At 35.0% G+C, this 13,978-nt stretch overlaps 1 protein-coding gene across 5 annotated transcripts in view; it reads right to left on the bottom strand.

Annotated features, from left to right (window-relative positions):
• The window catches only part of abcc8 (ATP binding cassette subfamily C member 8), a 131,278-nt gene that overhangs the window by 52,805 nt on the left and 64,495 nt on the right, over positions 1-13,978 (bottom strand). For 4 of the 5 annotated variants that reach the window (XM_087310752.1, XM_087310751.1, NM_001172647.2 and 1 more), the window contains 3 exon segments: positions 11,816-11,848; positions 4,802-4,834; positions 2,745-2,843 (listed from right to left, as the gene is read on the bottom strand). In XM_087310752.1, the coding sequence (XP_087166878.1) occupies positions 2,745-2,843; positions 4,802-4,834; positions 11,816-11,848 (165 nt within the window). 5 annotated transcript variants of the gene reach the window in all.

The raw sequence follows: 13,978 nt of genomic DNA, 5'->3' as shown, positions 1-13,978 counted from the left end.
ATTCTAGTTTTGGTGTTTAAATGCCTAAATGGACTAGCACCAGGGTATTTGTCTTCATTAATTGAATTGTACACTCCATCAAGGACACTTAGATGTGCTGATTAGGTACTTTTGGCTGTTCCACGCACAAGTTTAATAAGTAGGAGTGACCGTGACTTTGCAGTGGTGGCCCCCAAACTTTGGAATAGTTTGCCTCTCCATGTTAGGCAGGCCACAACCCTTTCTGTTTTTAAATCTAGCCCTAAAACCCATTTTTACTTGTTTTTAAAAAGTGCTTTAAAGAAACATTGACTTTACTTGACATTTATTGACTGCAAAGCCATGAAACCAAATAATCACGCATTCTTGATTGTTGGTGTTTTTCCTTCTTAGAAAAAGGTAAAATTTTTCATTTTTACTGTTAATCATCATTAGGCAAAATTAAACCTTTAGAAAGGCCTGTGCAAAATTATTATTACTATTAGATTTTCACTGACAGCCCAAGCTTAGCCTCGTTTTAGCCAAGATGTCTACATTTAGACGTCTATTAAACACAAAATTTGGTCTGTCAAGCAAAATTTGGACTGTTAGTGAAAATCTAATAGATATCTAAGAATAGGCCAAAACTAGACAAATAGACAAGTCATCTATCATTCATTCATTCATTTTCGGCCACTTTTCCGAGGCCGGGTTGCCGGGGCAGCAGTCTTAGGAAAGAACCCCAGACTTCCCTCTCCCCAGAAACTTCCTCCAGCTCCTCCGGGGGGATCCCGAGGCGTTCCCAGGCCAGCCGAGAGACATAGTCCCTCCAGCATGTCCTGGGTCTTCCCTGAGGTCTCCTCCCGATGGAACATGCCTGGAACACCTCCCTAGGTAGGCATCCAGGAGGCATCCGAAACAGATGTCCGAGCCACCTCAGCTGACTTCTCTCGATGTGGAGGAGCAGCGACTCTACACCGAGCTCCTACCTAGTTTCAGAGCTCCTCACCCTATCCATAAGAGTGCACCCTGCTACCGTTCGAAGGAAACTCATTTTTGCCGCTTGTATCCGAGATCTTGTCCTTTCGGTCATGACCCAAAGCTCATGAACATTGGTGAGAGGTAGAACATAGATTGACCGGTAAATCAAAAGCTTTGACTTTCGGCTTAGTTCCTTCTTTACCACAACGGACCGGTACGTCGACTGCATTACTGCTGATGTTGCACCAATCCACCTGTCGATCTCATGTTCTATCCTTCCCTCAACCGTGAACAAAACCCGGAGATACTTAAACTCCTCCACCTGGGGTAAGGACTTTTCTCCAACTTGGAGATGACAAACCACCTTTTTCCGGTGGAGCAACATGGCCTCGGACTTGGAAGTGCTCATTGTCATCCCAGCCGCGTCACACTCGGCAGCAAACCGCCCCAGTGCATGCTGAAGGTTCATGCTCAATGAAGCCAACAGAACAACATTGTCTGTGAATAACAGAGATGAAATCTTGTGGTCCCCGAACCGGAACCCCTCCAGCCCAAGGCTGCGCCTTGAAATTGTCTATAAAAATTGTGAACAGAATTGATGACGAGTCATCAAATAAACACAAATGAATGACTGCAATGACCAACTTGGTCAAGCTTTCTACGTTTAGATGTCTATTACATGTCTATTAAACACAAAATTTGGGCTGTCAGACTAAATTTGGGCTGTCAGTGAAAATCTAATAAACGTCCAAGAATAGGCCAAAACTAGACGAGTCGTCAAATAAACAGAAATGAATGACGACACATAAAGTCTGTCTAATCTGTCTATTTGACGAAATCTATAGCCTGTCCATAGCCTTGTTTTAGCCAAGCTGTCTACATTAAGATACCTATTACATATCCATTAAACACAAAATTTGGGCTAGTCTAAAACTAGTCTAAAACTAGACAAAACTAGACTAGTCATCACATAGACAGATTAGACAGACTTTATATGTGTCATCAATCATTTCTGTTTATTTGACGACTCGTCTAGTTTTGGCCTATTCTTAGATGTCTATTAGATTTTCACTGACAACCCAAATTTTGCCTGACAGCCCAAATTTTGTGTTATGGATAGTACGTAGGACAAAAAAAAGTATGTTAACAAAATTTATTGGATCAAAAAGTCTACGGTAAGTCTATCGGTAAAGTCTAAAAAGTCTGTCTATGTTTAGATGTCTATAGTGCACAAACGTCTCTCTCACACACATGCACACACACACACACTCCATATAACCATATCATTTTAAGCCAGAAACTCAACTTTTATTGCATTGCAACTGATAATCAACAGTAAGAATCACAACTTTTACCACTTCCTAACAAGGAAAACCAGCAACAAATAAAGAATGCATCATTGTTCGGTGTCATGGCTTTGCAATCAGAAAAATGTCATTATAATGGAAGTCATTGGGGCAAAAACAGCCATCAACATAATAAAATAATAGTAAATTTGTCGAGGGTGTATTGGTGAGTTTTAAAAATATTCTAAGCATTCTCCCAAAATATGTCAAAAGATTTGTCACCAAATATCATGGTTAAATCATGTGGTCAAATTAAGACTCAAAATCACCCCAGAGTGGATAAAAACATCCACAGCAGCAAACAAGGGTTAAGGGGGCTAATAACTTGACTAAAATGGGTTTAAAACTGCTTATATTATAGCTGAAATAAAACAAATAAGATTTTCTCCAGAAGAAACAATATTCTAGTAAATACTGTGAAAAAAATCCTTGCTGTTAAAGTAAATGCAGGTCATTTACCTTTGCTTTATTAAAGGCATCTCGAAGGTGATGTTCTCCGCTAGTGTTGTGTTTAGGAGCCAGGGCTTCTGGGAAGCGTATGCCACAGCGCCTCTTTTCCTGTCAGAGGGGTTGCCATAACATCAGTGACCTCCTTCACAACACCAATGTTGCTCTTAAATATAAAAGAAAGGCTTGTTCAAGCTTTTTATTTTAATCTGATCTAAACTAAGAGTTATAATTTGAAGAAGCTGTACACAAAAACAATGATGACAAAAATAAAGATAGATATTTTATATATTCCTTGCACACTACTATAATATTAAAGCCCAAACGATTATGCTCAACTACTATGAAAGGGATTGTTCACCTAAAAATTCAAATGACCTCATCATTTACAGTGTAAAAATGAAGCTTTCCACACAATTTATTCAATCTGTCCAGACAAATATTAATTAAGTAAAATTTAAGTCAATTAATCATAAAATTAAGTTGTCCCCAAATAAATCTCAATAATTGTGTTGTTTCAGCTCATTTTATATAAGCAGTTTGAACAAGCAGAAGAATCGCTTTTTTTAGTGTACTCAACCTCATGTGGTGTTAAACCTTTACAAATCTTTTTGGCTTCTGTTGAACACAAATGCAGATATTTTGAAGAATGTTGGTTGCCCCAAAATGACTATTGCAGTCAATAGGTTATAGCAATCAGCACTTTTAACAATATCTTAATTTGTATTTAACAGAACAAAGAAACTTAGTAACATTTTATAAAATGGAACTATTATTAGTAAAAGGTTTAATGTTAGTTAATATTTATTCATTAGCGAAAATACAGTCGTTCATTGTTAGGTCATGTTAACTCAGATGGTGTACTAGCATTGATCATTGTTTTTCATGTTAGTAAATACATCAACCAGCCACTTTATTAGGTACACCTTACTAGTATCGAGTTGGACTCCCTTTTGCCTTCAGAACTGCCTAATCTTCTGTGGCATAGATTCAACAAGGTATTGTAAATGTTCCTCATAGATTTAGGTCCATATTGACATGATAGCATCACACAGTTGCTGCAGATTTGTCGGCTGCACATCCATGATGCGAATCTCTTGTTCCACCACATGCCAAAGGTGGTCTATTGGATTGAGCTCTAGTGACTGTGGAGGCCATTTGAGTACAGCAAACTCATTGTCATGTTCAAGAAACCAGTCTGAGATAATACATGCTTTACGACATGGCATGCTATCCCGCTGGAAGTTGTCATCAGAAGTTGGGTAAACTGTGGTCATAAAGAGATGGACATGGTCAGCAGCAATAATCAGGTAGGCTGTGGCGTTGACATGATGCTCAATTGGTACTAATGGACCCAAAGTGTTACAAGAAAATATCCCCACACCATTACACCACCAGCAGCAGCCTGAACCGTTGATACCAGGCAAGATGGATCCATGCTTTCATGTTGTTGATGCCAAATTCTGACCCTACCGTCCGAATGTCGTAGCAGAAATCGAGACTCTTCAGACCAGGCAACAATTTTCCAATCTTTTATTGTCCAATTTTGCTGAGCCTGTGCAAATTATAGCCTCAGTCTCCTGTTCTTAGCTAAAATGATTGGCACCCGGTGTGGTCTTCTGCTGCTGTAGCACATCTGCCTCAAGGCTCAACATGGTGTACGTTTAGAGATTTAATGTAATCATAAAATGTATTGTTGTTGAATTTTTTTTTGTTTTTGTTTTTATTTTGTTTTTTATTTTAGTAATGGAAAAAAAACAATAGATATTATTGATATGCTTTTGCCCATTTAATTTAATCATACATTTGTATATTATACATTTATTCAATGAGGTTGAATAAATAATGACAGAATACATTTTTGTAAACTGGCTTCAAAATAAAAACAAAAGTGCTTCAGCAAACGGGATCTGTTTCCTATGATAAGAATAAACTCTTGATACTTAATACTTCCTTTTAAAAAAATGCTTACAGAAAAAATATATATATAAATTTCCCTTTAGTATTGATAAAAAAAAATCACATTACAAAAATATTTGTGTTTGTATGTGTGTTTTAGGTGTACACACCTGATATCCCCTTCTGCAGCTGCATCTGGGGGGCTGAAAACACAAAATTCATAAATATTACTTTCAGGTTTCCCTAAAGCTTCATGAAAAAAAAAATAATAATAAATAAACAACCAAGCACTCCCAAGCTTATCACAATGACCTCTGCGGAACATTTCTTTTTCAGCACCACTGTGCTTTACATTAGAACTGAAGCAGTGGTGCTGATGCCATGTAATAGGAGGCTGGAGAAGTGCTGTGTAATCATGTATAGATGAATCGCAATGCAGTGAAGCTGACCCAGAGAAACTTTACATAATGATGTCGACAGTTAGAAAAAAAACTATATTTCTATTGAGCATTTGGACTTTCATCACAATTCAAGATCAGACTTTATAGTATTCATTAGACGTATTGAGAGTTGCATTAATTAGAAGTAATAAGGTTTGTAGGATAACATGTGTGAAAAGTCAGCTATGTTTGGAATATATAGGTCTAGGAATACATTAGGTTAATTACAAGTTATGGTAATTAGGCAAAACATTGTATAAAGATGGTTTGTTCTGTAGACAATCCCAAAAAATAAATAAATAAATAAAAAATTTGCTCAAGGGGGCTAATAATATTGACCTTAAAATAATAAAATAAATAAATAAATAAAAGAAATAAGACTTTTTACAGAAGAAAAATTATAATAGGAAATACTGTGAAAAAATTCTTGCTCTGTTAAACATTATTTGGGGAACATTTGAAAAATAAAAAAAATTCACAAAAGGGCTAACCATTTTGACTGATTTTATTTTCATGTCTTTTACAATGTAAACACATTTGTAGACTTTTCATATGGATCAAAGTTAATATTGCAATGCAGTTTCAGTTAGTTTTAATTGGCACAATTAGCAGTTTCAATCAGCACAATTAGCATTAGTTTAAATTGCCGCATTTCTTTAAGTATTTTGTTAAACCTTTTAGCAACATTTGATATTTAACATTTTTTTCAACATTATTTTCAACAATAAATCAACAGTTTCTACACTGTAAAAATCGATATGTTGACTTTAATTGAGTAAACCCATTGCCTTAAAAATGATTAAGTAAATGACCTGAGCATAATTATAAAAATTACGTCAAGTCAACTTAATGGTTCCAAGTTAGAATAGGTTTACTCACTTTTTGTTTTTAAATCTTTAATTTAAGGCAATGTGTTTTCTAAATTTTTTTTTAAAGTAAAGTAATTAATCGCTTTTCTTAATGTATTCGGTCTAATGCTGACTAAGGGAACACCTCTCACCACACATAAATTAATATATGAGGTCATATATAAAAAAAAAAACATTAATAGTGACAAGTAACTGAAATAATAGTTTCCTACTTATACATACTGCCTATATAGCCCATTGACACCCTCTGCCAATGCATTGATGAAATAACAGTTGGATATGCCAAAAAGTTTTCAGTTAAACAAAGAGAAAACAGTCATTGCATTTGGGAACAGAGATGAGGCTCTCAAGGTGAATGCGTCCCTTGCCTCTAAAAGTCAAAGAACAAAAAATAAGGTCAAGAATCTTGGTGTGACTCTGGAGTCAGATCTAAATTTCAATAGTCATGTCAAAGCAGTAAATAAATCGGTATACAATTATTTCAAAAACATTGCTAGAATTAGATGCTTTGCTGTTTCCAGTGAGGACATAGAGAAACTTGTTCATGCTTTTATCACCAGCAGGTTGGATTACTGTAACGGCCTCCTCACCGCCCTTCCCAAAAAGCCAGTCAGACAGTTCATTCAGAACGTTCAATCCAGGATTCTGACCAAAACCAGAAAATCCGAGCACACCACCCCTGTTCTCAGGTCTCCATACTGGCTCCCAGTTACATTCAGTATATATTTTTAAGTATTATTAGCAGTCTTTAAATACCTAAATGGCCTTGGACCTCAATACATTAAAGATATGCTCACTGCATACAAACCCAACAGATCACTCTCTGAGTAAATTAGAAAGAGTTCAGTCAAAGCAGGGTGAATCCGCTTTCAGCAACTACACCCCTCACTGTGGGATTCAGCTTCCAGAAATGATCAGATGTGCTCCAACATTAGACGCATTCAAATCAAGACTGAAAACACATCTGTTTTCTGAATGAGCACTTTGCTACTTCTGACAGATCACACTTCTATGTCTTTCTTTTCTTTTTCATTCTTTTAAAACCCATTTTAACACATTTTAATCTGTTTTTGATCTATTTTTAATCATTTTTAATTCTTTGTCTTTTTTATTTTCTTGTTTCTTTTATTCTTGTTTATGTGAAGCACTTTGAATTACCATTGTGTATGAAATGTGCTATATAAATAAACTTGCCTTGCCTTAAGATTTTCTGTGTATTTAGTAAATTTAAACAATGATTCATTGGATTTACTAAGTTTTGTTAAGGCAAGTAGTTGCAAACAATTAATATAGGCTGAATTTAAATAAAATAATTAAGTGGAACATTAATGAATTTAATTTGCTTTCATTTAGCCCAAATAAATTATTATATAAATCAACTTTCTTACTTATTTATCCAATGAATCGGGTTTTTTCCCCTGATGTAGTATGTTGTTAGTATTCCATTATTAACATCCTCCTTTTGAGTAATGACAATGGATTTTGATTGGATGTCAAACTTTATTGTAAAAACTGTCAGTCACATACAAAGAATGATTGGAGCAAAGAAATTAACTTTATTTATTTATTTATGATGGTGTTTATGAAGTATTCAAATGCCTTTTTCATTTTAGTGAATTGCAGGAAAAAGCAGATGTCTTTTTGAAATGGTCTCTGTAAGTGTCTGTAATAATACACCTTGGCTTTGTAATGTATGGCATAGTGATTGCCACCAGTGGTAATAAGAGATGTCTATTCTTGGCTGCATTCCAGCTCAACAGCCAAGAACAGGACAGACGCAGCTCGCGCACACATTCACACATTGTGACAGTGCTTGCTGTTTTATTGATGATCAAGGGGACGGTAGTACATTTTATCACCAGCACCAACTGTCGACTTTGCAGTAAAATGCTTTTTAATAGTCCTTCAAAGAGCTAATATCTGAGCCCTTCCCAACAGAGCTTATGTATTTAACAGAGTCTACCCATTATAGTAGATAAGAAAGCTATTAAAATTGCAGCTGTCTATGCTGGAGTCCTTACTTAATGGCTAGTGTACAAGCAACATAAATCCTGTTGGTGTCATTTCCAGATATTTTTTTCTCCCTCCTTGTTTTCTGCTCTCTCTCTCTCTCTCTCTCCTTCTCTCTCTCTCACTCTCTCTCTCTCTCTCCAATGGAAAACAACTAGCTTAAAAATAGCAAGCAACCTGACTAGATGCTTTTTTTTTTTTTAGCCCAGAAGTAGGTACTGTAGGCTTGGTATTAACTTTTTTGATCACTAACCACTGTGGCTAGTAGTTTTCCAATGTTACTAACCACTCACCATTTTCACTAGCCACATTTTTGTTGATGGGAAAATATATTTTATATGCATAACTTTGACTTAGGCATGTTAAAATTACTTGTTTGAATTTTTTGTGTTAGGACTTTGCTCAATGAGCATGAGCAAATGGGTTGTGGTTTAATAGTGTCGCATTGGCCACACCAAACATATTTTTTCCTTGACAAAAATTTTAAATAATGGGTGAAAACAAACAAAATATAACTTTTTATTCAACAAAAATGTTTTTAATAACAAGTGACATTTTTAAAAAAGTACCTACAACTAGACACAGCATTCTGTCCAGGCTAAAGGTCCTAGATCAGTTAACTATGGATAAATGGAGAGTTAATCTCTTATTGAAGCAATGCTTTTGAACAGGATATCAATTACACCACATAAACAAAAATATCTAAGCAGAAGAAAGCCAAAAAACCATGTGCGATAATGAAAGTATAATCACGTGCACACGGTTAATATTAGGCTCATTAATAATCTGTTCAAAGAATGGTTAAAGGGAAAGTGGTAGCCGCTGCTGCTTTCAAAAAATCTTGAGCTCTTGAAAATACTGTAAAAAATACCACTTTTTTTCAGTCTGTTGCAAAGAGAAACAATCACACTAGTTGTCTTTTTTAACCTCCCGCTCTCCCTCGTGATGCAAATACGGAAGTAAATGAAACTGCAGTGCATAGAAATTTCGCTAGTCCTGGCTCCACAAAAGAGCAGATTTCTTTTGACCCCACTGTTAAAATGGCCAACTTTACAGCAGAAAAAAAAGTGTTTACAGCCTGGTACAGAGAACGATTTTGGTTCGGATAACTAATATTACCTTCATGACAACTGTGAGGGGGGTGAATTTTTTATAACTCATCTGTTTCGTTTATATTAAGTTATATTAAGTCAGCATAATTAAGGGTGTGGCCACTTGAGAGACAACTGGTCTCACTGGTCGACGTCACTTCACCTCAGCTGATTCCAGCTGATTAGCCATATATACATATATACCATATTTATAAATGTATTTGTTTTATTTAAAATCATTTATCATTTATAATTTTCTTTAGAGCTGTAATGCTCTCCAGAATCTGACAGATTGATTAGCTGTAGGCTATAACAGTCATCTGAACTGTTGTCATACAGTGTTAGTTCGCGTTTTCCTCCAGTCATAAGAACAATGCTTAGTGGCTCAATGTATTACAATAGTGTTTTTAAAAGTCAAAACACTTTGTTGATATAGTACACAACCAAGCACATGTGATCAGAACACAAACAAGTTGCTGGTAAAGGAGCATTAAGTGTCTCTCCTAAAGAAAATCCTGTCTAAGCAAAATGTAGCTCCGCTCACGCTCCCAACTCTTTGCCCTTATTCGGTCACCCTCGGTCGGTGCAATGATGTGCGAACAAAATGGCGAGGTTTGTTGCGCCTACTTGTAGCTTCTTTTGAGTTCTTCAGAAACCTATGGATGAAGTCACGGATACTACATCCATATCTTTTACAGTCTATGTTTCTAGGCACGGTTACTTCGCACAAGGAAATGGGACACGGGAGCTTTTAGCACTCACATGCATCACATCAGCTCTGTGTGCGACACGGTTGTCAGTGAGCGAGAATTGCCTGTGTCCGACTGTAGGTGACAGATTATCATTATCTATTTGAAACAAGCTTTTTAGGTATTTTACTAAGGTTTCACAACTGTTAACATTCTGGATTAGCTGTTTTCAATTGAACTGTAAAGCTTAATAGAATATTAAATTCAGCTACATATTAAAAAATATAAATTCAGCTGTGTGAAATGCATTTCAAGTATTTACTTAAAAGGGTGGTTCACTATCCTCCTAGGGCTTAGTGGCCACATACCCGGACAGCACATTTTAGTTCTTGTCTTATGTTTTATATTTTGTTACAAACATACAGTGCCATCCTGCAACTGTTTTGCAGCATATGAAATGTCCCAAACACTATTTTTAACTGTCCAAAATTGGCAAAACATTTTGTTTTTACTGATAGTCAAAACATGTTCAAAAAATGTGTGTATGAGTTGATGCATTAAAAAACTGTCAAGAAAAGAACTGCTGTGTTCGAGGCAGAAATAAAGAGTTTTTTTTTATTCTGTTACAAAAAGGTGACTTTATTGTGTTTTATTTAAATTCGGACCATGAGTCTACATATATGGACATCTTTTTTTCTCTAAATGTACATCATATCAAAGGATGATACTTAAGTTTTATTCTAAGTAGGTTCCAATAAGCCAAATAGCAAAGAGAAATAAAAAAAAATGCATGTAAAAACAGCTTGGGCCATAAGAGGCCATTATATCATATTATAAACTTCAGTTGATGTGTAATGGGGGAAGTTAGTAAAAACATCTTAACTTTCCAGATAGCAGCAAGTGCACTGTTGCTTAGCAACAACATACACCACAGAAACAAACTCAAAAGCGAATTGAAATTGGTGAAGGAAGCGACATAAGAAGTATAGACCCTTTTCACATTTCTGGGTTTCTTAGTAGACTCAGTGATTGGTTAGGCCATTCTATAGCTTGATTTTCTGTCTTTGAAAGCATTTGAGTTTCCTTAGATGTGTTTTGATTCATTATCCGAAATGTCCACTCTGGTTTCATCTTCATCATCCTGCTAATGTAGGTGCTGGGACTGAAGCAGTGAATATTAATTTACACTGATGAAGGGGAGAGGTTTGCTGAAAACCTACTGAGAGATTTCAGCTGCTGTCAAGGCTTTTACTGCTGAACTTGATACTTTTTCCTTGTCATTTTATTTTATGACACAAAACTATATTTGTAAACTAATTAGATTTATTTTCTTTGCATATATGGATTTCTTTTGATCTGGGGAAAATTTTGAGTCAACACCACCTTTAAAATAAATTTCTGATAAAAATGATGACATGTTCAATACTTTTTTTCCGCCACTGTGCACATGTATATAGTATTCTGATTAAAATAAATTGTTAGTGTATATCCTTATCATCGACCATTTTTCCAAAAAGTAAACTTAACAAGTTATCAGGATCACAGTGTTGGTGATGATGTAGAAGACGAGCTACTTCATTTATAGCTAAGGTTATATATAGGTTAGCATTTTTAGTGCTTGTATTTAGGGTACAAAAGTCATGCAAGATGTAGTATATTGAGAAGATTATCTTGATGGACAACATATAATGAACTATGTTTGAACACAGAGCTTATTATTTGCAATAATCTATAAAGCCTATGGGGATACCTTATGGGCATTTTGTCTAGAGACCCAATGTAATGCCAACAGCCGATCGAAAGTGATGTCATAGCTCCTTCTCTCTAAAATAGCACATTTATTAAAAAGATTGTATATTTTAATAATAGTAAAATGTATATGTCTAAAGCCATAATAAAGCTGATGGTGACTTAAGAGCAGAAGAAGAAAGCCATGGGATTAACGCCAACAAGCCACCACAGAGAAAAGGCTTAATGCTGCACAGCATGACAGGATACATCCATTCAGTCTCCCCATGTGTACACAATAATTAACAAGATGCGCTAATGTTGTGTTCTGTAGCTTTGAAAGACAAAAGAACCAACCTTTCATTTCCTTCAGCATCCAAGGTGGGCATTCTGCAAAGTAATAAACAGAAAATTAATAGTTTAACAAATGAGGGGTAAATACTAAAATCCTGACTGAAAAACTGTGCTAAAAAACACAATTTTAAAAAGACACTATCAATGATCGTAAACAAGAATCAGTCATTAATATTGCATTTAACGTTTCTAAGAGATCCATGACAAACAGTGTGCCGGAATATTGTAATGATTCTGAAAAGCAAGATAAAATGATGTGCGAAACAAATCTGTGAAATGCCACAGCTTGAACTGAAATGAGCTCTAAGGCTAAACTAAATAAATCGTCCTTGAAAAGTCAACAGGAATATAAATAAGAGCTTTTCTTCTGCCTGAAGGTGTTAGCTGTGGTTGTAGCTCTTATTCTGTGACCTTTCAAAACAGAAACTATGGGACATCTACAGTAAATCCATGCGAAACACTTATTTTTCCAAGCTGGCATTATAGTTAAGCTAAGAATGCAGAGTTTGGCCTTAATCATCTTTTATTTGAACATTTCCACCTTCATTATCTTTGCTTAGTAATTGATTTAATGACAAATTCACTTAAGGGACAAGTGCAGAGAGCAGATGACGTGTACAGCTCCAGGAGTAATTTTTATACACCCTACTGAGAGATTAGCCAACACATGCCATTATAAAACGCCTGACATTATTAAAGGTGCCATGAAGAGCTTTGAAATATGCATTTTATTCCATGTTTGACATAATCTCAACACGAGATGTGGAAAAAGGGTGGGACATCAAATGAAAAGCAAATGAGAAGGGTCTTGAAGGGGACAGGGCATGCCAGATACTAAAGAGCATTTGTGTGGTTAAGATTTAATGAGAAACTGTAGTTCGAGGTGACCTGAAAAAAATCGTTGATCGATTTAGGCCGAAGTGACCAACTGTAAGCTTTAGATGTTTATATCAGTTTTATATTTTTAAAAAGGAGACATTTGCACCTATGTTGTAACTAACAGTCAGTGTAAGTAAAAGTCAGTGTGAAAAAAATAAAGTAATTAGTTATGGTTACTGGTTACTTACAAATAGTAAATAGTAAATAGTTAATGACTGAGTTACATAACTATAAAAGTAACTAACTACCAGGGAAAGTAACAATGGCGTTACTTTAAAACAATCTAATTTGTTAAATAACTTTAAAATAAATAGAAAACATTGTACAATAATCTACACTATTCAATGTTGTTGTGGGACAATATGAGGGACAACTATCAAATTCAACATATTGTTATAAATATTATCATTACTATAGTTGCACAATAAAACACAATAGATGGTTTAGAACTTTAAGTATTTATTAAACAGACTACAACTCACAAGATTTGAGGTGCAGAGACTCTTTTTTTTCTGCTTGCATGAAAACCACTTCAGTGTTCGCAATTATAGTAACGTGCGTTTTATTGTCAGTACCGATAACGGCGTGGAAAAGGAGGAAAGAATAAATTATTTAATTACTAGTTAAAGAAAAAAAAAAGTATTGCCGTTAGTAACGCCGTTTATTTATAGCGCCGTTATTCCCATCGCTGGTAACAATAACACCTAATATTGACTTAATCGTTAATGATTACAGATTAAAAAGAGAACAAAGATTTAAATGAATTTAGCTTATTTACTGCTACATATACTGCTATTACTAAATTGTGTTGTAGATTACCTTAAATGTTGTCATTTTAAGCATTTACCTGAAAGTCCCGCAATCTTTGACATTAATTTATAATATTATTGAAAGTTTAAATGCATAAATGTCTAAGTGGTGTCTGAAATGAGCATTTTTCTCAACCTTGGTTTATGTTCAGTTATTTCACTTTAAAGCCAATGGAAATAACATTATTTGCTAAAAAAGGAAAATTACTGAAACCTACACCAAATAGCATAGAATCACCAAGAGGCGACACTCTGTTGTTGTTTGGGAAACAGCCACTAAATGCCGCTTGTGTCTTGCGGTGGCCATTTTGGAATGAAAATTCCAATAGAACAGCAGCACGAATAACTGAATGACATTATTGAGTTAAATATGAGTTAAAATATTATATATATATATATATATATATATATATATATATAAAGTATGGTCTCAGTATAAATGAGTAACATTTTAAACAATATCTCAATGAAAACCAAC

This window comes from Danio rerio, chromosome 25 (genome assembly GCF_052040795.2).
Source record: "Danio rerio strain M-AB ecotype USA chromosome 25, GRCz13ab, whole genome shotgun sequence".
NCBI classification, from domain to species: domain Eukaryota; kingdom Metazoa; phylum Chordata; class Actinopteri; order Cypriniformes; family Danionidae; genus Danio; species Danio rerio.
The sequence above is the reverse complement of the archived record's forward strand: the minus strand, read 5'-3'. Positions and strand labels throughout refer to the sequence as shown.